The 22,742-nt window shown below is 41.5% G+C and overlaps 1 protein-coding gene across 11 annotated transcripts in view; it reads left to right on the forward strand.

Annotated features, from left to right (window-relative positions):
• The window catches only part of PPP4R1 (protein phosphatase 4 regulatory subunit 1), a 68,362-nt gene extending 49,434 nt beyond the window's left edge, over positions 1-18,928 (forward strand). For 8 of the 11 annotated variants that reach the window (XM_045527232.1, XM_045527236.1, XM_045527235.1 and 5 more), the window contains 10 exons: positions 2,757-2,963; positions 6,065-6,237; positions 7,536-7,631; positions 9,086-9,271; positions 9,887-10,048; positions 12,583-12,683; positions 15,661-15,781; positions 15,876-16,010; positions 16,623-16,764; positions 17,753-18,928. In XM_045527232.1, the coding sequence (XP_045383188.1) occupies positions 2,757-2,963; positions 6,065-6,237; positions 7,536-7,631; positions 9,086-9,271; positions 9,887-10,048; positions 12,583-12,683; positions 15,661-15,781; positions 15,876-16,010; positions 16,623-16,764; positions 17,753-17,916 (1,487 nt within the window). In that variant the 3' untranslated portion in view covers positions 17,917-18,928. Of the gene's footprint in view, positions 1-2,756; positions 2,964-6,064; positions 6,238-7,535; positions 7,632-9,085; positions 9,272-9,886; positions 10,049-12,582; positions 12,684-15,436; positions 15,556-15,660; positions 15,782-15,875; positions 16,011-16,622; positions 16,765-17,752 lie in introns of those variants that run through there. The other 3 variants (XM_045527241.1, XM_045527242.1, XM_045527243.1) reach the window with 2 other exon arrangements.
• Positions 18,929-22,742: the final 3,814 nt, after the last annotated feature.

A 22,742-nucleotide genomic window follows, 5' to 3' on the forward strand; every position in this document is an offset into this window, starting at 1 on the left:
GTGACACTTACTTCACCTAGATTCCTTCGTTATTAACAACAGTCCCAGTGGTTTTCTATCTTAAAATGAAATGTTACCTGTTATTAAATGGAGTCTGTGTTCTAAGTAAATCAGTTGGTCTGCCTGCTGGAGGTTAGGAAGTAGTTTACAGTCAGTGGGGCAGACTCTGATGAAGATGTTAATCTTTTACTCCTTTGAACATCATGGCCTTCCTGATAACTCTTTATAACCATTCAGTGAAATATGAAATATTTAAAACAAAAAAATTTTTTTGAAAAAATCCCGTAACTACTATGTCTTCAGATCTTACGTCACTTTAGATTTTGTTTTTCCGTGTTAGTTCCAAAGCTAAAATTTCTAAACTATCTGTTCAATGTTGGGAAGTATTTGTTTTTAAAGCAGTTAAAGTGATACTTTCAGTATCCTTCTAAAATATAAACCTTGTTATGTTTAAACTTTGAAAGTTGTGTCAGTATGATTCAGTTAACAGTTGCCTTTATTTGCTTTAATTTATTATGATTTTTAGAGATTTCCTATTATAATTTTATACCTGGGGTAAAATTTAAATGATCTGATTAAAGCCTAGTTTTATATCCTTGATTCTTGAAAGTTATTTTAATTTAACTGACATGATCAGTTTCTTTTTTTTAACCTTTTTTTAATTGGGGTAGAATTTGTTTCAGTAAAATTTAACTTTTGAATGGATGCTTCTCTGAGATTTGACAAGCACAGTCAAGTAACAACCACAATAGTCAAGATATGGAATAGTTCCACTATCCCAGAAGTCCCTCATGCCCATCTCTAGTGAGTTCTCCTGTCCCTAGCTGTTAGTAAGCACTGGGCTTCCTGTGACTTTGCCTTTTCCAGGATGCCACATAAACAGGGTGTAGCCTTTTTGAGTCTGACTTGTCACCTAGCAAAATTTACCTTGTTGCATGTACTCATAGTTTATTCCTTTTATTTTCTGAAACAAGGGCAAGAACAGAGGGCCAAATATTGTCAATAGAATACCCTGTTTAAAAAAAAATCTTTTACAATAGATTATTATTTTTTAGGAAAACCTCACCACTCTCCTTTCTTTGCTTCACTCCTTGTTTTTTGCCTCCTGTCATTGATACCTTCCTTGAACCAGTTTTCCATATTTTATGACAACTTGATGATATATAGCAAGTACTCAGATTTTTTGTTTTTTTCAACAAATTAAAATCTTCACAAAAATCTTGCTGTAACAGTCTCCTTCTATCCTTCTACTTCCACCCCCTAGGTGAGAATTGAGTCACAGAGAATTATACCTAAAAGTAAGGACATTCACAGCAAGGACAGTCAACTCTTGATGAGTGTTAATGCCTCTGTAACTTTAAACTATATTTAAATGTTTTATTCTTATTTATCAACTTAAGTTTATTAAGTTCATCAGACTTGAATGACTGGTATTTTATTTTATTATTTTTATGGAAAAAAGATTGCCAGCTAGGCTTTAAGCCTATTCTCGGGGCTGTCATTGTACAGTACCTGCTAGTTCTCCGACACATAGTCAGCACTTAAATATTAATTGAAATACTGAATGAACTGCTTTAAAATTTTCTTTCAACAATTAAGCAAAAAGTAATATACATAGTTAACTTTTTAAAAAACCTACATGTTACATACATACAAGCTTCACAGTATGACTTTCTGTTTCAGAAGGTGGCTAATACTCTTGGTACTGTAAATTTATAAGCTACAATTGAAAGATTTCAATACAGATATAGGCATACCTTGGAGATACTGCTGGTCCAGTTCCAGAACACTGCAATAAAGCAAATATTGCAAAAAAGCGAGTCACATGAATTTTTTCATTTCCTAGTGCATATAAAATTTGTACTATCTTGTAGCCTATTGAATGTGCAGTAGCTTATGTCTATAAACACAATGTACTTTACCTTAATTAAAAAATACTTTATTGCTAAAAACTGCTAAGGATCATTAGCCTTCAGCAAGTTGTCATCTTTTTGCTGGTGGAGGATCTTTCCTCAATGTTGATGGCCGCTGACTAATGAAGGTGATAGTTGCTCAAGGTTGGAGTGGCTATAGCAGTTTCTGAAAATAAGACAACAATGAAGTTTGCGGCTTTGATTGACTCCCCCTTTCACGAAAGAGTTGTCTGTAGCATGCAATGCTGTTTGATAGCATTTTACCCACAGTAAAAATTCTTTCAAAATTAGTCAGTCTTCTCAAACCTTGCCACTGCTTTATCAACTAAGTTGATATAATATTCTAAATCTTTGTTGTCATTTCAATAATGTTTGCAGCATCTTTACCAGGAGTAGATTTCGTCTTAAGAAACTGGCTGGGCATGGTGGCTCACACCTGTAATCCCAGCATTTTGGGAGGACAAGGTGGGAGGATCACTTGAGGCCAGGAGTTCAAGACTAGCCGGGGCGACTTAGCAAAAACCCGATCTCTACAAAAATTTTTTAAAAATTAACTGGGCCTGGTGGCTCCTGCCTGTAGTCCTAGCTACTTGGGAGGCTGAGACAAGAGGATCACTTGAGTCCAGGAGTTCCAGGTTACAGTGAGCCACTGCACTCCAGCCTGGGTGACAGATCAAGCAAGACCTTGTCTCTTAAAAAAAAAAAAAAAAAAAAAAGGAAGAAAAAAGATACCACCTTCTTGCTCATCCGTTCACATTTGATCCTGAGATTGCAGCAGTTCAGTCATATCTTCAGGCTCCACTTCTAATTCTAGTTCTGTTGCTATTTCTACCACATCTGCAGTTACTTCCTCCACTGAAGTCATGAACCCCTCAAAGTCATCCATGAGAACTGGAGCCAACTTCTTCCAGACTCCTGTTAATACTGATATTTTGACCTCCTCCCATGAATCACAAATGTTCTTAATGGCATCTAGAATGGTGACCCCTTTCCAGAAGGCTTTCAATTTACTTTGCCGAGATCCATCAGGGAAATCACTCTATATGGCAGGTATAGCCTTATGAAATGTATTTCTGAAATAATAAGATTTGAGAGATGAAATGACTCCTTGATCCATGGACTGCAGAATGTATGTTGTGTTACCAAGCATGAAAACAGCATTCATCTCCTTGTACATCCCCATCAGAGCACTTGGGTGACCAGGTACACTGTCAATGAGCAGTAATACTTTAAAGAATTCCTTTTTTCTGAGCAGTCGGTCTCAACAGTGGGCTTGAAATATTCAGTAAACCATGCCGTAAACAGATGTGCTGTCACCTAGGCTTGTTATTCCATTTCTGGAGCACAGAGAGTAGATTTAACGTCATTTTTAAGGAGGCCCTAGGATTTTCAGAATGGCAAATGAACATTGGCTTTAACTTAACGTCACCAGTGGCATTAGACCCTAATGAGAGTCAACCTGTCCTTTGAAGCCAGGTTTTGACTTCACCTCTCAAGCTAGGAAAGTCACAGATAGCGTCTTCTTCCAATACAAGGCTATTTTGTCTGCATTGATAATCTTTTTTTTGTTTTTTGTTTTTGAGACAGAGTCTCACTCTGTTGCCTGGGTTAGAGTGCCATGGCGTCAGCCTAGCTCACAGCAACCTCAAACTCCTGGGCTTAAGCAATCCTACTGCCTCAGCCTCCTGGGTAGCTGGAGTCCCAGGCATGCACCACCGTGCCCGGCTAATTTTTTCTATATATATTTTTAGTTGTCCAGCTAATTTCTTTCTATTTTTTTTGGTAGAGACGGGGTCTCACTCTTGCTCAGGCTGGTCTCAAACTCCTGAGCTCAAATGATCCACCTGCCTCGGCCTCTCAGAGTGCTAGGATTACAGGCGAGAGCCACCGTGCCCAGCTGATAATCTTTTGTTTAATGTAACCACTTTCTTCAATGATCTTAGCTAGATCTTCTGGGTAACTTACTGCAGCTTCTCCGTCAGCACTTGCTGCTTCACCTTGCACTTCTGTGTTATGGAGATGGCTTTTTTCCTTAAACCTTGTGAGCCAAACTCTGGTAGCTTCAAAGTTCTTCTGCAGTGCTTCCCTACCTCTCTCAGCCTTTGTGAACTTTAAAGATAGTTAAGGCCTTGCTCTGGATTAGGATTTGGCTTAAGGAAATGTTGTGGCTGGTTTAATCTTTCCTGATCACTCAAACTTTGTCCATGTCAGCAGTAAGGCTATTTCCCTGTCTTATCATTTGTGTCTTCACTGGAGTAGCACTTTTAATTTCCTTCAAGAACTTTTCCTTTACATTTACAACTTGGCTAGAGGCACCAGGGGGCTGGCTTTCAGCCTGTGTAGAGACTTTGGACATGTCTTCCTCACTAAATCATTTTGAGCTTTTGATTTAAAGTGAGAGATGTGTGACTCTTCTTTTCACTTGAACACTTAGAGGCCATTGTAGGGTTATTAACTGGTAATTTCAATATTGTTGAAGTCCAAGGAGAGGGGAAGAGATAGAATGGCTGGTCCGCAGAGCAGTCAGAACACACATAATGTTTATCAGTTAAGTCAGCTACTTTATATGGGCAGGATTTAGGACACCTCAGGACAATTAGAATAGTAACAAAGATCACTGATCACAGGTGACTGTAACAGATATAATAACAGTAATGAAAAGTTTGAAATATTGCAAGAATTACCGAAATATGGCACAGACACAAAATGAGCACACATGCTATAGGAAAAATGCTGCCAGTAGACTTACTTGAAGCAGGGTTGCCACACCTTCAATCTGTGAAAAGTAGTTCTAGCTACTTGGGAGGCCGAGGCAGAAGGATCGCCTGAGGCCAGGAGTTTGAGGCTGTAGTTTGCTTTGACTGCACCTGGGAATAGCCACTGCACCCCAGCCTGAGCAACATAGGGAGACCTTGTCTCTTTAAAAAAAAAAAAAGGCAAAACTGCAGTATCTGCCAAGTGCAAGAAAACAAGGTATACCTACACTTCCCAGGGAACAGAAATGCAAACACTTAGGGATCACACAACACACATCATAAATTGTATGTGGGACAGCCATTTTAACCTTTATTGTACTACTTTGAGTACTATTTTGGTTTGGTTTTGGAAACTTACAAGATCCCAAAATAGGGTTGCTGAAATCATTAAAAGGATAGTAAAAATCGAAAAATTGGGGCTGAAATTATGAAAATGAGAATATTCCACTAGAACATTTTTGTGAGTAAACATCCTCAATGTACTTAATTTAGCAAGTAATGAATAGAACCTTATACTCTATGTTTCTTGTATGTCTGTTGCCACGCACTTCTTGTACTTAGACAAGAAATTTTTTAAATGCTACAGCATAGTAGTAGGTTATCTTAATAAAATACTTACTGATTGTTTTAAGTAAATTTGAATTTAAAATTTTCATATTTTGAATATCTAGGTGGATTGTTACTTGGAGTAAATGCTAAGTAATATTTTTTGCTACATTTCTCATTTATTTGGGGAGCAGGAAGAATGCTTTATCTTAATTTTGAATCACCTTTGTAAGGAAGGTACAATTCAAAACCTAGGCAATGCTCATTGCCAGATTTAAGAACCACTGGTAAGTTGTCATTTTGGTTTGCTGCAAGCAGGACGGTGCTCATTTGGTATCCCGATGTTTGGGACAAGGTACTACTTTCATTTAAAAAAAAATTATGGAAAAATAAACTGGAATAAGTTATGAGATGTTTAAATGTAACTGCAACAAAAATCTTTGTAATTACCATTGTTTTATGTTGGCAGGGTTTGTGTGACTGGTCTTCTGCTAAAATAGCTTAGTAAGTAAGCCTTGTCAGTTTGATTCATACACTACCAAAACATAGTTAACTTACACTGAAATTGACTCCTTTTAATAAACTGGAGGTAGCTCCAGCAATTAGATAGCATTCTCTTTTCATACTAACGCAGAATAATGTATAGTAGCAGATAAACATTTTTAATCTCATGAAAGCATATTAGTTTTCTTCTTTTTCTCATGAAGGACTAATGATTTACCACAGTAGAATTTTTTTTTCAGCTTTTTGATGGCAGTGTCAATAAAGTATACATTTCATTGATAATGTGCCATGCGCGTGGAGAATATTGCGGCTGTGTCTCTCACTGCTTCCTTCCTTTGCCCACAGCACAAGTGGACGTGCTGTCTGCTGCGCTGCGCGCGTCCAGCCTGGACACTCAGGAAGAGACCAGCAGTACAGAGAAGAAAAGTGATTTGCAAGATGAACTGGGTGTAAATGAGCTACCCGATTGTAAAATAAATCAAGATGATTCTGTGCCTTTAATCAGCGATGCTGTTGAGGTAACAAACTCAGTAAAGTGTTTACCGAGTAAGAGCAGTTTGAATCAGAAGTCTTTCATTGGGACACAGTTGTAGCTAATCACTTTCAGTTAGTACATTCTGTTTGTTGCTGATTTTTTAGCTTTTCCTTTTGCATAAAGTAAAAGTAATTATTCTTACCACATCCTGTCCTTGTGACATTAGTGTCATATGAAATGCCTGGAAAACTAAATCCCGGTCCTGTCTATATGACTATTTTAGTAGACACGATGTTAATGTAGCTCACTGCAGTGAAATAGTCTTACTGGAAACAAAGCCCTTTGTCAAGAATAATTAACTCTTCCCTTTTCTTTTTGGAGAGGTGCTTTGTTTCTGATCGGAACATTTCACTGCAGCAAGCAACACAGTATTCTGAGCAGAAGATCGGGACTTGAGGCCATGTTGCGGAGGGCCAGTGGCATTATCTGGACTCTGGAGTGTGAGGGTGGGTACTGTTCTAGCACCGTCTTCCCTGTGTACTTGTAGCTGTTCTGTATGATCCTCCCTAATTTCCTGCTACGTCCCCATCAAGCCAGCATCATTTGGCATTGGTATTTCTTACCCCTTGTTTATATAAACTCAGAGAAGGAATGCACCACCGATTGCCAGAATCAAATGGTCACAGACCGTAGTGGCTTGAATGACAAGCTCAGGAAAGAGCCTACACAAACGTTGGGGCTGGCAAGAGGGTTTTTAGAGCTCTAGTGTATTTCTGTTTTGCTTTTTGTTAGGTGACATCTGGTATAGTTAGAAATCTGTATAGTACCAATTCTTTAGAATGAAACCTTGACCATTTTTTTGAGATTTGAATACTATATCTATATTTTAGATATAGATATTTTTGGTTATTGCTTTTGGGGCTGTTAAAAAAATATATATTTTGAAATTAGATATTAACAGCCAAGAATAGAAATAGAATAAAAACTGCATATGAATACCCCATGGTCTCTAAAACAGTTGAGCATAACTCACTCAATAATATTTTATTAATATAAGTAAGGTAATTTGAGCTATTTGGATCATTTCAAAATTACTTTCAAATTTACTTTTTAATTACTCTCATTTTCCTGGAATTTGTTTTCATACATTTGGCAACTTATTCAGCACATTTGATTTAAGGCAGGGAAAGTTCTTACAAGGTCTTAGTATGTTTATAAACTTTTAAAACATGAAGAATGTATATGTATATCTTTTGTCAATCTCAAAAGGTAAGTAACTTAGTAAGATAGTTTAAGTGAAGAAAATTTGGGACAGCTCTAAGTAGACATTTTTCCTAACAGAGTGTGGACTCCACTCTTCGCCATATTCATGACGATTCAGACTTGAGCACCAGCAGTGGTCTCAGCCCTGATGAGGAAAGGAGAACTAAAGTCCAAGTGAGTGACAAAAAATGTTCTTTTGTGTGTGTTCTTAATTTCTCTTTCAAAGCCCATTTCTGACCTAAGTCATATTTTCACTAAGAAAATTAAAACAAAAGAATAACACACAAACACAGATGTTCCCCTTCCCACCCGTGAGCCCTTTCTTCATTCAGAGTGACCACGGATCACAGTCCTGCCATGTCTTGTGATACAATTTTGTGTGCACATAAACATGCACATGTGCCCTTTTTTATCTTTCAGAGACACCTGTAAGTATCCCATCCTACCTAGGTATTTCCTCATGCCTAAGTTGCCAAGAGTTACAAAATACAGCTCCGGTGGGCGGTGGCTCACACCTGTAATCCCAGCACTTTGGGAGACAGAGGCAGGAGGATTGCTTGAGGCCAGGAGTTTGAGACCAGCCTGAACAACATGGCAAGACCCCATCTACACACACACACACACACACAAATACAAATACTGTTCAATTTCAGAAATTAAAATATGAAAAAATGGCTCAAAGCTATTTTAAACTGCCATCAATAACAGGTACAAGGAAAATACACTTATGGAGTCATTGGAATATGAGTCTGTGCCCTGACTTGCTCTTCTTTTCTTTTCTAAAAATGTATCTTGGGGCTCTTTCCTCTGAGCACACCCGGACACCCTCTCGCAGCACGGCACAGGTCCTCACCACACCTGGCTTCCGTTGTAAGAGTCGTTCCAGAGATGCTTCCAGTTGTAGTTTTGCTTTCATGTCACAAGCAATGCTATGTTCATCATGATTTTCTACACATGTTGTTTACTTCTGGGACTATATTATTATTAGAAGTAGATTTCCTAGATCAAATGGTATGTGTTCTTTATTGTTATGTATTAAAAATGGAGTTGGTATTCATAGTGATTTTTTTGTTCTTTTCCTTTTTTGAAGACAGGGTTTTGCTTTGTTGCCTAGGCTACAGTGCAGTGGCCTGATTATAGTTCACTATAATCTCCAACTCCTAGGCTCAAGCAATCCTCCTGCCTTAGCCTCCTGAGTAGCTAGAACTACAGGCATGCGCCACCACACCCAGCCAAGTTTCTAGTTCTTTTATAGAGACGGGGTCTTGCTGTGTTGCTCAGGCTGGTCTCAAACTCCTGGACTCAAGCAGTCTTTGTGTTGCAGCCTCTTAAGCAGCTGGGATTACAGGCATGCACCACTACCCCTGGCTGTTCCTGTTTTAAGATGTTATTCATTGTTGTTCTCCTGGAGTTGCTTTTATTTATTAATATTTATATATATATGTTTGCCTTAGCATGTTTTTCTCTCTTTCCAGTTATTAGATACTGGAAAATTTGATATTAGTTTTTTTCCTGCTATTTAGGATGCTATGTTAAAATCTATATATTTAAAATTAATTTTGCCTAATTTATGTTTAAAGTGCTCAAAGTGCATCTAAATGCTGAATTGCTCTCTCTTTCTTCATCAGGATGTTGTACCTCAGGCTTTATTAGACCAGTATTTATCTATGACGGACCCCTCTCGTGCACAGACGGTTGACACTGAAATTGCTAAGCACTGTGCATATAGCCTCCCAGGTGTGGCCCTGACGCTCGGCAGACAGAATTGGCACTGCCTCAGAGAGACGTATGAGACTCTGGCTTCAGACATGCAGGTGGGTACAGCAGTTAAAGAATTACCAGAATGGACATGTGGAAGGCATAGTGTTTTGCCTTTCAAAACCTGTAGAATTCCTGTTTGTATTCTAGCATGTATTTAGTGTTGCAGGAAATTATGTACGGAGCAGCTGGAAAGTAATACCAGAGAGTGTTCTTTTTGCACTGTCAGAGCTGCACTATTTGGCTTCTTCATTTTTACTTAAAGCAATAGAAATTGATATCACATTCAGCATACCTAAGTTCCTGACTTACAAATATGTAAAGTAGGAATGGTACTAGGTAGCCTTTGACATGTGGGATGTCTGTACATTGGGGTCTAATGTTAAGAGAACTACAAAAAACTATGATTACTAATGATTTGCAAGCATTTTTTCCCTTCATAAATGAAAAGGAGATAATACATACATACTATGCAGGGGTTTAAAAATTTTGTCACACCTTTTGATACATAATAGGCATTTAAAACTTAGTATCTATTATTACTACTATTCTGATTTAATTTTTTGAGATGAATAACATTCAGATATAAATTAGCCTTCATATATTATCTAAAAGTTGAAGTACTGAGCACTTTGTGTCTAGCATTGCTAATGCAGTTTTCATTTCTGCAGTGGAAAGTTCGACGCACTTTAGCATTCTCCATCCATGAGCTTGCGGTGATTCTTGGAGATCAGTTAACAGCTGCAGATCTGGTTCCAATTTTTAATGGATTTTTAAAAGACCTTGATGAAGTCAGGATAGGTGTCCTTAAACACTTGCATGATTTTCTGAAGGTAACTTTTCAATTCCTTGCATACAGATGCTCTAAAATTCTACTTGTAAATCTGAAGCTTTATCTTCTGCTATTACCAAGATAGGTTTCTGTATGTCCCTATGTAAGAAAATATAGCCATGAGTTGATGGCAAGATATGACTTAATAAAGAAATAGTCTCATAGTTATGCTAAATTTTATTTTTAGAACAATGTTAGATCATAGTTGCAAACATTTGTCCCTTTTTTATTTTTCAAAGTTATTGACTGAAATATATGTAAAAAAATTTTATGAACTACAGCCCTCGGTATATGTGGCAGATTGGTTTCAGGACCTCCACGTATACCCAAATCTGTACATACTCAAGTTCTGCAGTTGGTCCTCCACGTACACAGGTTTCACATTCCTTGATCTGCATTTGGTTGAAAAAAATCTGTGTTTAAGTGGACCCACGAAGTTCAGGGTCAACTGTATATCAAGTTTGGAGGCTTTACGATGTGTAAGGAGTCTGAGAATTTACCTTTAGCCCTCGCTCCTTTGATATAGGATCTGTGGTCTCCAAAGCCCCAACTTTTTTTTTTTTGAGACAGAGTCTCACTCTGTTGCCCAGGCTAGAGTGCCGTGGCATCAGCCTAGCTCACAGCAACCTCACACTCCTGGGCTCAAGCAATCCTCCTGCCTCAGCCTCCCAAATAGCTGGGACTACAGGCATGAACCACTATGCTCGGCTAATTTTTTCCATATATTTTTTAGTTGTTTGGCTAATTTCTTTCTATTTTTAGTAGAGACAGGGTCTTGCTCTTGCTCAGGCTGGTCTCGAACTCCTGAGCTCAAACGATCCACCTGCCTCGGCCTCCCAGAGTGCTAGGATTACAGGCGTGAGCCACCGTGCCCAGCCTAAAAAGCCCCAACTTTTGACAAATTATTTAATCCTGGAATTAAATAAATTAAAAACTATTGTTTTTTAGACTTCAGCCTTGTAATTGACTCTCATAATTCTAAGTTTTGAGGTACAGAAGTAATCTAATTTTTAAAAAACATTGATACCTTGTTATATTTTATATAGATCATATTGAAATTTTTCCAATTATCCTAATAACGACCTTTATAGCTTTTCTCCCCTCGATTCAGAATCTTATCGGTAAGTGTGTATTGAATTTAAATGTTTCTTTAGTCCTTTTAAACCGTGAACACTTACCCTGACATTCTGTTTTTAATGTCATTGGCATTTTTGAAGAGTCTAAACCAGTTTTTTTGCAGATTGCCTCTCAATTTGAATTTAAGTGTTGTTACAGTTTGATTCTGGGTAAACGGGGTTTTTTTGCAGGCATATTACCTGTCTGTACAGGTCAGCATTTTTTAACATTAATGTGGACTTTAGTACTTTTTTTTAATTCAGTGTAATATAATGTAATCCACTTCTGTCCTCTGTTTTGAGCATCACAGTTGGCTAGTGGGAACCCCTTAAACTGCCTCTTGTGTCCTTTCCACTTGCCTGTCTCCTTGTTTTAAAGCATGTCCTTGCTGTTGGGCCCAGTTTCTCCTCGCCTTGCCCCAGCCTGGAGTTAGCTATTTCTCCAAAGAGCCTGGTCCTTTTTAGTGGAGAATGGTCTTTAGCAACCAAGATCTGGGCACTAGATGTGCTCATTGCTCCCGGGGTATTACTTCTTTTAGACTTTTTCAGGGTACAGGAGCTAGGAAGTTTGTTGGTTTTTTTATTGAATTAAGTTCATATTGAAATGAACTACTTCTAGTCTGATACCATTTCCTCTCCTTTCTTCACTTTATTTTTTAATTTTCTCTTATGGTAAAAACTCTATTCTTAACAACATTAATATATTTAGTCATTTGCTCAATTGGACAGCATAATGTGAAATAGTTTCAGAATCCCTCCACCAATAATAACACCAACATCAAATCAACTAACGTTGAAGATTTCCTTCAGCACATTCTGTCATTAAAACCTATCCCATGAAGGTGCATGAGCAGAGTACTAAGTGCAGCCTTGTGTGATTGTTATCTGTTCGATTTACTGTTCGATTTACTTGCTTCCATTTGTATAAAATTTCAGGATTTTCCCTCTTGCTGACTATAAACCTACTTTTAAATATTTATAGAGCAGCTATTAGGATACATCTTTTTATTTTTTTCACTCAATAAATACTGAGTACCTGGTATGTGCCATGATAGTGCTATACAACTGGGCTCACATGCATGTGTGACTAAGAGCATAATCACCGTCTGCAGGGAGTCCGTGATAGCCAGGTGTCGCGTGAACAGAGAGGAGCAGCACCGTAAACAAGCTGTGCCCGGGGTCCTGTGGGCTTCGGTGCAGGCCACTGACAGGCTCAAGAAACAAAGATTCCAAAAGAACACGACTCCTGAAGGCAGATGGAATTATTCAGGGAAAATGAATTTAATACCAATTTTTAAAACAGCTAAATATAGATACTACATTTCTTCTGAAGAATTAACCATATCACTTGTAGTCTATTTTCAAGCACTCTAGTGAAAGGAATAATGTCTATACCTTGTCCTGGTTTTCGTTGCTTCAGCTTCTTCATATTGACAAAAGAAGAGAATACCTTTATCAGCTTCAGGAGTTTCTGGTGACAGATAATAGTAGAAATTGGCGCTTTCGAGCTGAACTGGCTGAGTAAGTTCTCACAGTTTATTAGATTATGTTTTATGGGGTATGTATTCACTTCATTTTTACCTTTTCTGAATTTCTTCATTTGTGTAGATCCACGTTTCCTGTCTGGTATCCTATTCCTTTAACATTTCTTATAATACAGGTCTTGCTGGCAGTGAATTTTCTCAGCTTTTTTTCTTTCTTGAAAAAATCTCCATGTAGCCTAATGTTTTCTAGAGTTATCCATGTTGTAGCATACACTCAAAACTTTCATTCCTTTTTATGGTTAATATTCCATTTTATGGATATACCACATTTTTAAATCCATTCTTGAGGTGGACTTGCTGAGTCATATGGTAAATCTGTGTTTGTTGAGGAACTGACTAACTTTTCCATAGCAGATGTACCATTTTACATTCCCATTAGCAATGTATGAGAGTTCCAGTTTCTCTGCATCCTGACACTTGCTATTTTCCATTTTTAAAATTACAGCTATTCTAATGAGTGTGAAGTAGCATCTGACTGTGGTTTTGATTTGCATTTCTCTAATGACTGATGTTGAGCACTTTTGCATATTCTTGTCAGCGATTTGTATATATTCTATGGAGAAATGTCTAAGTCCATTCCCTATTTTTAAATTGGGTTGTTCATCTTAAACTGTGTTGAGTTACTGAGTTGTAAGAGTCCTTTATATGTTTTGGATTATATACCTTACCTGTATTTTTAAAAGAAACTTTTGCTTGGTATAGAATTGGGGGCTGACAGTTTCTCTTTTCTTGAATTGGGGCTTGCCCGCTCTGACTCAAAATGGGCAGGCTGCTTCTGCTGTTAGTGTGGGAGTGTGAGTCCATCCAGTCAGGATCAGGCTGGGTCTGGGTTTTGTTGCTGTGGTTACCTTCAGTGTATTATGGGCTTTAATTTTTCTTGCTGTGGGCTGCCATTGCCATTTGCTGAGGCCGGGGCCTGGCGCTGGTGGGCTTTTTCTAGTGTGAGTATTCTACCCTCAGCTTTTCTGCGTAGCAGGCGTAGACTGCAGCATTTGGGCTCGTGCTGGGAAAGGGGAGGGTCTCTGTGCTTCAGGTTCAGCCTCAGTCTCTGGGGGGCCCGTGTGCCCGGGCTTTCTCGGAATGCCTGCCCCCGCCCCGCGGCATGCAGGCTCTCTGCCTCGCATCTCTGGTTAGTCTGGGGCGGGTCGCCTGCCCGCCCCTGGCAGTAGGAGATTTTTGCTTGACGTCAGTGTAGAGTCAGCTGGAGAAGGTTTCCTGCCCCTTCACCAGGAGTAGATAGTTTAGTTCTCTTCCCCCCACTGCAACTTGTCTTTGCCTGTACCTGTGGGATGGGCAGGCTTTGTGTCCCTCTACCAGCACAGAAGGCTTTTGCTTTGCATGAGAAAGGGCCTGGGGAGTGCTAGGTGTTCATGGCTGTCCCCTGACAGGTCGGTCTCCTCTGCCTGCACTGAGAGACCTCTCTCCTGTTTCCTTTCCCGGTCCCAGTGAAAGTGACGGATTTGCACAGGAATGCGAGCTTCCTGTGTCTGCCGCCAGCCCCCAGCCTTTGTGTAAGCCCGCACCGTGCCAGCCCCCATCTGGCCCTGGGCCGCTGCTACAATTTTAGCTGATTTCCTCTCCCCTCGTACGTGGCAGCAGGTGCCTCTTCCACCTGTGCTGGGCTCGGGTGAGGCTGTTCCTGTGCCCGTCCCTCCTGGGAGAGGCACTTGCTGTCTTGGGAAGTCAGGTTATTTGGGTGCCTTGCAACCTCAGCTCTCTGGTGGGCTCAAGAAAAGATTTTGTAGTTTATACAGCTTTTTCTCATTGTAGGTTCAGAGTGACATTCTTTGTAGCTTTCTGTATGCTAAACAGAAGTCGAAGTCCTGTTTGGGATTTTTATTTTGAACTTTTGTGCCAGAAAACAAATGTGTTTCTCTCTTTGAGGATTTATGTTTATGTATATATACAGGTACATTTATCATTGCTGCATTATCTATGTTAATAGTTCACCCCCTGCTGATTAGAAATATAAGTAATCTTTTTTTTTTTATTTTTGAGACAGAGTCTCACTCTGTTGCCCGGGCTAGAGTGAGTGCCGGCGTCAGCCTAGCTCACAGCAACCTCAGACTCCTGGGCTTAAGCGATCCTTCTGCCTCAGCCTCCCGAGTAGCTGGGACTACAGGCATGCGCCACCATGCCCGGCTAATTTTTTCTATATATATTTTTAGTTGTCCAGATAATTTATTTCTATTTTTAGTAGAGACGGGCTCTCGCTCTTGCTCAGGCTGGTCTCGAACTCCTGACCTCAAGCGATCCACCCGCCTCGGCCTCCCAGAGTGCTAGGATTACAGGCATGAGCCACCGCGCCTGGCCAGAAATACGATCTTAAACATAAAATTGGAAAAGGCAAGTCTCAGTCGTATCCAGGGTATTTCTTCCAGAGCATCATTGCAGCTACTCAGGTCAGTCTGTGGATGTTGTGAAGGTCTTCAGTTCCCTCAGACATGGGAGGAGAGTTGCCAGAGGACCCCCTACTTCTGTCACCCCGAGGTGTGTCCTGTCATTAGAGGCTGCTCAGAATTTTGACAAGTACACAGCAGGCTACCTCAGTCTGCTGGAGCTTTCTTTTTGGGATACCTGATTTGTAGATGGAAGCTTCTCAGTGTTCTAAACTGTTACTATGGAAAAATGTGTGCTATCTTCCAATAGAACATACTAGGAAATGCTTTGCTCTGTCTCAGTCCCTGTGGACACAGAATTCTACAGCTTTTGTTTTCCTTACACTCTAAGGGGAGGAGAGACTCCTTGAACTTGCAGTGTGTAAATGCATTTCCTGACACACAGGGACTGGATGTAATTCTGTGCCGGAGAGGCCTGCGTAATCACGCTCTTGCATGTGTTTATCGGATGAGTATTCAGTATCCAGTGTTACAAACCATTCACATGATTAATCTGTTTTCATTTGTCTTACTGATTTTTAAACTTAATTGTCTTTTTATAATTCCTTTTTGTAGACAGCTGATTTTACTTCTAGAGTTATATAGTCCCAGAGATGTTTATGACTATTTACGTCCCATTGCTCTGAATCTGTGTGCAGACAAAGTTTCTTCTGTTCGTTGGATTTCCTACAAGTTGGTATGTATTAAACTTCTAAAATTGCAAGTCGGCAAACTATTTATAATACCCTAGAACAGAAGCTATTCCTTGCTTCCCCGTGCTGCCCTCCTAGGTCAGCGAGATGGTGAAGAAGCTACACATGGCCACACCACCGACGTTTGGGGTGGACCTCATCAACGAGCTTGTCGAGAACTTTGGCAGATGTCCCAAGTGGTCTGGTCGGCAGGCCTTTGTCTTTGTCTGCCAGGTAAGCGAGGACCTGTGCTTGCCGTCTGTGGAGGTTTTTCTCCTAGAACTGTTTCCTCTCTCACCTCCTCCCTCTCTCACACCCTCTTCGTCATCCTCAAGGAACAGAACTTCACCACCATCTGGCTATTTTTAGGATGTCCGTGTGTCACTGTTGGGCATCTGTCTGGCCCTTGAACTGGCCTTTCTCCTACAGTCAGCTGAGCTCGTTCTAAAGCTGGCACGTACCACACACATACCGTCTGTGCATATGTACATGTGCCACACACATAGCATCCATGCGTACATACACACAAGCTATACACACACACACACACACACACACACACACACACCACACACATGCACCGCAGCCTGGCTCCTGTTAGAGGGTCCTTGTGTCTGGGCTCAGTGCCCGTGGGAAAGTGAACTTACCGCTGAGCATCCAGGTCTCTGTAGAGCAGTTTAAAAACCTGTGTGTAATTGTTCTTGAGTTCCCAGGTACCTGGAATATTGGTTAAAAAGCCAAAACTAAAATACCTATTAAGTTGTAACAAAACAATTTGTTAGTTAGTATTACAGTTCGGTAGCCGAATTGGCAGAGAAATCTAAAGCAGTTATTTCTTGTCCCCAGACTGTCATTGAAGATGACTGTCTTCCCATGGACCAGTTCGCTGTGCATCTGATGCCACATCTGCTAACCTTAGCAAACGACAGGGTCCCAAATGTGAGAGTGCTGCTTGCGAAAACATTAAGACAGACTCTATTAGAAAAAGGTAGGTGGGTGACTGTACCAGGAAACGTGTGTGGCGAGGGGCTTCAGCACTGTGTGGAGTAGAAAGTGTCACAGCAGAAGTAGCGTAGGGTCACACAAAACCATCTGGCAGAATGATACATTTTAAATTGTTCTGGTGGTTCTCCCAAGAGGACAGGAGATTGAAGGAACTTTAAATTAGCACTGTACTGTAGAAATATTTTTATCATGGGCATATATCATTTTTATAATTTAAAATATAATAATTTTTTAAATTTAAATTGGGTATTTAAATTCGCCTATGACTGTGGGAGCCATGGCCTTGGCAACCCCCCCCCAGCGCCGTCTGGCACTGCAGTGCGGGCCCGGAGCTGCGTGGACTCCCTGCTCTCACTCAGTAGGCGGGAGACACATGCCCTGTAGTGTCTGTTTTTCTGGAAATTATAAACCCCTCAAGATTCAGGATGTTTTATTTATTGTAACTGCTACCCCAAATGCCTCAAATACAGTTGAATGAATGCATGTACTCATGAATGAAGCACGGAAGTTTCTAGTAGATTTCAAGGAATAAGGATGAATGAATATTCTTTTTGCTCCTTTGCCATTCATGTAAATTTTTAAAATAGCGATTAAAGTGAAATGGCTAGAGACTTGTTTGGTTTAGAGGTTGTATGTTGTATGTAGCTGGTGTTTGGAAGTGTTTTTCCGTTTACTAAGCTGATTAATAGCTAAGAAGTATTAATGTTTTAATATATTTATTAGTTTAATGCTCCTTAGCTGTCATTGAATATCATGAGATTATCTTAAAAACAAGATAAATCTCATAATTCTCTTTATTCCAGGATTTTTTTCCCTGTAACAAATCAGTTTGGATTACTGGTTATAATTCAACATGGCATTTGTTTTTATACTTATGTTTTATAATGACTGGTAACTAACCACACTTGTATTTGACAAAACTCTGAATCGTTAGACCAGTTTCATTCATACTGTGCGTTTGTCATTCCCAGAGTATTTCCTGGCCTCGGCCAGCTGTCATCAGGAAGCCGTGGAACAGACCATCATGGCTCTTCAGATGGATTGTGACAGCGATGTCAAGTATTTTGCAAGCATCCTCCCTGCCAGTACCAAAATCTCTGAAGATGCCATGAGTACAGCTTCCTCAACCTACTAGAAGGCTTAAGCCTCGGTGTGTCCCCTCTTCCACAAGAGCCGAGGCTCGACGAGTGCTCCACGTGCATGTGATCTGGGTGGCTTTGCTGGGAGGAGAGACCTTCCTCTCTTGCAGACTTATTTGCAGGTGCAAGTTGCCTAACCCAATACCAGGGATTTTACGAGTCAAGAGAAAGTACAGTAAACACTATTATCTTATCTTGACTTTAAGGGAAAATAATTTCTCAGAGGATTCTAATTGTCACCGAAGCCTTAAATCCTTCCGTCTTCCTGACTGAATGAAACTTGAATTGGCAGAGCATTTTCCTTATGGAAGGGACGAGATTCCCAGAGACCTGCATTGCTTTCTCCTGGTTTTATTTAACAGCCGATAGTTGAAATTCTTACAGCCAGAAGGCAGATGTGCACCCGGACGTGAAAGAGACCTTCAGTATTAGCCCTAACTGTTTTCTCCCAGGCACAAGGACCTGTTGGGTTCTGTGGCCAGCTGCCCAGCCTGGCCCTAAGTGTGAATAGTTCCTGACATGTATAAATAAATGGGAAAGGAGATTTTTTTTGATTTCTCCTAAGGGCTTGATGCTAACACTAAAGTAGAATCTGATTTTAACTCTTAAATGCAGCATATTGCTGTACACATTTACAAAACATTTGCTGAGTATATGTCCTGATTTTTTTCATGCTGGTCATGACCCGAAGGAAATTTATTAGCACGTATACCGTATGTCAGGTGTTTTTAACTTGATCATGATCAGCTCTGAGGTGCAACTTTTTCTTCACACACTGTACATATCTGTGACCATTCTCGAGAGTGCTGCCGTCTTTAATCATGCTGTTTAAAACTGTTGTGGCACAAGTTCTCTTGTCCAAATAAAATTTATTAATAAGATCTATATAGAGAGATATATATACACTTTTGATTGTTTTCTAGATGTCTACAAATAAATGCAATTTGTGACCTGTATTAATGATTTAGTATAAAATGGGGAAACTAGATTAAAATATTTGTCTTTTAACTAGCTTAGTAGTTTCTTTGAAATCTGCCTTTATGTCCTCTGGATCGGGCTTGCCCTTGGCAGGGGTGTCCTGGGCAGTCCTCGAGCCCCTGCCTGCAGCCCCCAAGGGCGGGTGGGCACCACACTGCCGCAGCTCAGACCCACAGTAGGGCTTTGTCCTGAAGCTCCTGAGATACAGTGAAGCACGTCTCGGCCTCGGTATTTTAATCTGTAAAATGGGAATCAGTAAAACCTGCCCCCTCTCTCACAGGGTCCTTTTACCGTCAAATGAGGTCACATGTGAAGGGGCTTTTGTAAAGTGCTGTGTGTCGGTTCTTCTTACAAGCCCAGGTTGAAAACCTCGGCTTGTGTGACTCGTCCCCACAGTGCTTCTGAGAGTTTGGGTTTTACTTGCTCAGCTAGTGGAGACTCCTCAGTGACTCAGAGTGGGTTCCCTGGAACCTGGGTGTGGGATTTGGGGCTATACAGGCTCCCTCCTGTAAACAGTATTTGCTAATGAGGTTTTGGTTTCTTATTCTTGCGAGGTAACCCAGATACTTGTACACTTTGAATATAAGTGTAAACAGGTTCTCCTGGCAAAGACTCGAATGAGGAAGTGCACGTGTGGGTGGTATGTCAGTGGTGGGCGTAGCTGTGGGACGCGTGGGCTCGTTGCTGGAGGCCTTTGAAAGCATCGGAGCAGGGACTGCAGGAGAATGTGGCCTCTTGATTTAATATAACCTAATTTTTGAGGTACACATTCTCTGCTATTATAATAATATACTTTTGCCCCCAGAATTTCAGTTCTACAAATTACATTAAAATCATACATTAATAGTTGCATTTTTTTTAAAGCAGTGGCAATACTAACAGTATATTTCGGGGTAAAGAACTCAAATTTAAGGTGTGCTAGATAGAGCTCCTGCAGAGTTAACAAATGCAGCGGCTGCTTCTCACTCTCTAGCCCTCTTGCTGCTGCTGGATAAGGTGCCCCACTGAGGATCATCCTCACACACACATCGGGTTTTAAAGTGTTCCAAAGACTCCGCTGGAATTTTAGATGTGTCAATGGCAATGAATATAAAAGGCACCTGCATTGTTTTAACAGCTTTCATACGGGACCATCAAGGCATTCCCAGTTTGGATAATCTCTAGTGAAATTCAGAATGAGAATTTCACCTCTTTTCATTTCTGCGCTCTCTTCAGTAGTTACTGTAATGCGCTTCTCCCAGGCGTGTTCTGGGCGGCAGGAGCTGGTCTGAGCAGGGCAGGGCTCGGGGTCCTGTCTCCCGGGCAGCCACCCACTACACAGGGTCTCCGACGCGAGGTTTGGATTCAAAAAGGAGTATAAAAACAAGCAAATGTAGAAAATTGATTCAATAGTTCTTTCAAATTCCCCAGGAGGTGAACAAAAACAGCAAACCAATTAGTACTCAAAACCTAGTTGCACTATATAAAAATGAATAAAATGCACCAGTTATGTCCTTACAGTTATTTAATATCGGGCAGCTAATCTTAGGAGATAGTATGTGATGTCCTGGGACTTCTGAGTGCTGAGGATGCAGGGGAAAGCTGTATTTGGCAAAATAGCGTATGGGCCTCCTCCCCTCTCCTCGCCAGCCGTCCCCGCGTGGTGTGGGGCCCCTCTTCCTGCCCGGCCTGGCTTGGTCCTGGGTCACGGCGCCCTCTCCCTGTCTGGGAGATGTTGATGAGCTTCCAATTGTGGAAGCTCGGGTGGTGCGTGTCCGTGTCCCTCACTGACCACCCAGCCCCCAGGGAACCAGACTTCCGTTAGACTCTGGAGGGCTGGCTGCGAAGTAGCTACCTCTTGGCACGAGACCTTTGTCCTGAAGTCTTGGAGATATTTGTGATGCCAGACCACTGTAGTTTTTCTAGAACCTTCTAACTCGAAATTGGCAAGTGTTGAGTTCCTGAGAAAGCCACCATGCCATGAAGAGCCAAGGCTGCCAGCTCTTGTCATGGAGTGGACTCTTCAGTGTGCCGGGCAGGCAGTGGACACGTGTGGCACCGACTCTCCTTGCAGGGGAGAGAAGACCTTCCCTGTCCCCTCTGGGGGTTCAGTAATTGAGTCTGTTAAATAAACTGACTGTGGGCAGGTTAACCCGAGAAAAGGTGCACGAGTTTCTTATGTGCACAGGAGCATGGCATGAAGGGGGAATGAATACCCCCAGAAGCTTAGATACGGGTCATGAGGACAGGCAGGGGATGTAGGCGACTTAGGGGAGGGGACATGGATTTGGGGGAAAGATTAACAGGCCCTCAGGGCTCTCAGAAGAAGAGGTGACAGTGTGTGAGAGACTCCCAGGAGGGAATTCATGACGTTGAGCCTGTTTTGGAGGACCAGGCCCCTCCCTGCGCTGTTGCTCCCAGGTGCCCTCGGTCATCAGCGGGCTGGACGGCATATTCTGGCCTGGCAGTTCCTGAACTCTGTTCTCACACCTGGTTGGTGCAGGTCCCACCTTACCTAGGGTGAGAGTGTAGGGGAAGGAGCTGGGGGCAGGTGCCCGGTGGGCAGTGGCACCAGGGGCGGGGTGGGCGGGGTGGCAGGGCTGCAGCCCGCTGGCCCCTATGTTTCTGTGCAAAGTTCCAGGAGGAGCCCAGGAAGCAACGAGTCAAAGGGAGAGACAGAGGGGACATCCCAGCAGCTCAAAGCCAAGCAGGAGGCCCCTTTAAAAATTAATCCTCTGACTCAAACCAGAATAGAAATTCAGTCTGGAATTACTGTGGAAAAGCAAGACCTGCGTCTGCAGAGGTATGTTCTGACTCCTGCATCAGCCTTTGTCATCCTGCTGGACCAGCAGGCAGGGCCGTGAGCCCCCAGGCGAGGTGGCCAGGCCTTTGTCTCCCGACCTGGAGGGGCAGAGGGGATGCGTCTTTTCCTCACCAGAAAACCAGATCCTACTTTCGAGGAGGGTGGGAAGGAGGCCTGTCTCAATTCTCTCTACCAGAAACGGAGGCAATTTTGTGATCTCTTGAATATGGAGGTCTTGACCTTGAGAATATTCTGACTAAACAAAAATTCTAACAACGAAAAATTTTTATGGAAAGTATTTTCTGCAGTGAACTCCACCAAGCCAGTTTAATGCCTTTATCCTTTTTTATGAGACGGGGCCTTGCTATGTTGTCCGGGCTGCTCTCAACCCCTGGCCTTTAGCGATCCTCCCAGCCCGGCCCCCAGGGTGCTGGAGTTACAGGTAGGGCCACCGTGCCAGCCCCTTTACCCATTTGCTATGGAGAATAAATCAGTTTTGTCTTGCAGACATTATTTTCCTTAAGCATTCTCTTCCACTGCATGCAGTGGCTCTCACCTGTAATCCCGGCACTGCTGCGGAGCTAGGGCCCGGGAGTTTGGGGCTGCAGTGAGCTACCATTGTGCCACTGCACTCCAGCCTGGACAGCACGGTGAGACCCTGTGTGTAAGAAAAATAAAAAGAATTCTTTTCCTAGAAAACTTGACAAATGATCAGTGATGAGGTTTTAGTCCATGTGATGTTTTGCAGCATTCCTGTGGGTTTATTTCTACCAAATCTTTTTTTCTTTTAGGTAAAATTTGTTGATTTCAAGTTGGCATGATTTGATACTTGCAGTTTTTTGTAATTTTATCATATGAGTATTTCATCCTCATCAGCTTTAGTGTTAATACTAATAATTGTTATTTGGATACAAGACAATTATTGAGCAGCATCTTTAGCTGTTGCATGAGAAAATCAGGAGCAGTTCTTGCCAGAGAGTCCTGATCTGAGCTGTGTGGGGACTGTCCTGTGGCTCCGAATCCCCAGGAGACGCCCCAGCCTTGGGCAGCGAAGAGCAGGCC

Source organism: Lemur catta, chromosome 16 (assembly GCF_020740605.2).
Source record: "Lemur catta isolate mLemCat1 chromosome 16, mLemCat1.pri, whole genome shotgun sequence".
NCBI classification, from domain to species: domain Eukaryota; kingdom Metazoa; phylum Chordata; class Mammalia; order Primates; family Lemuridae; genus Lemur; species Lemur catta.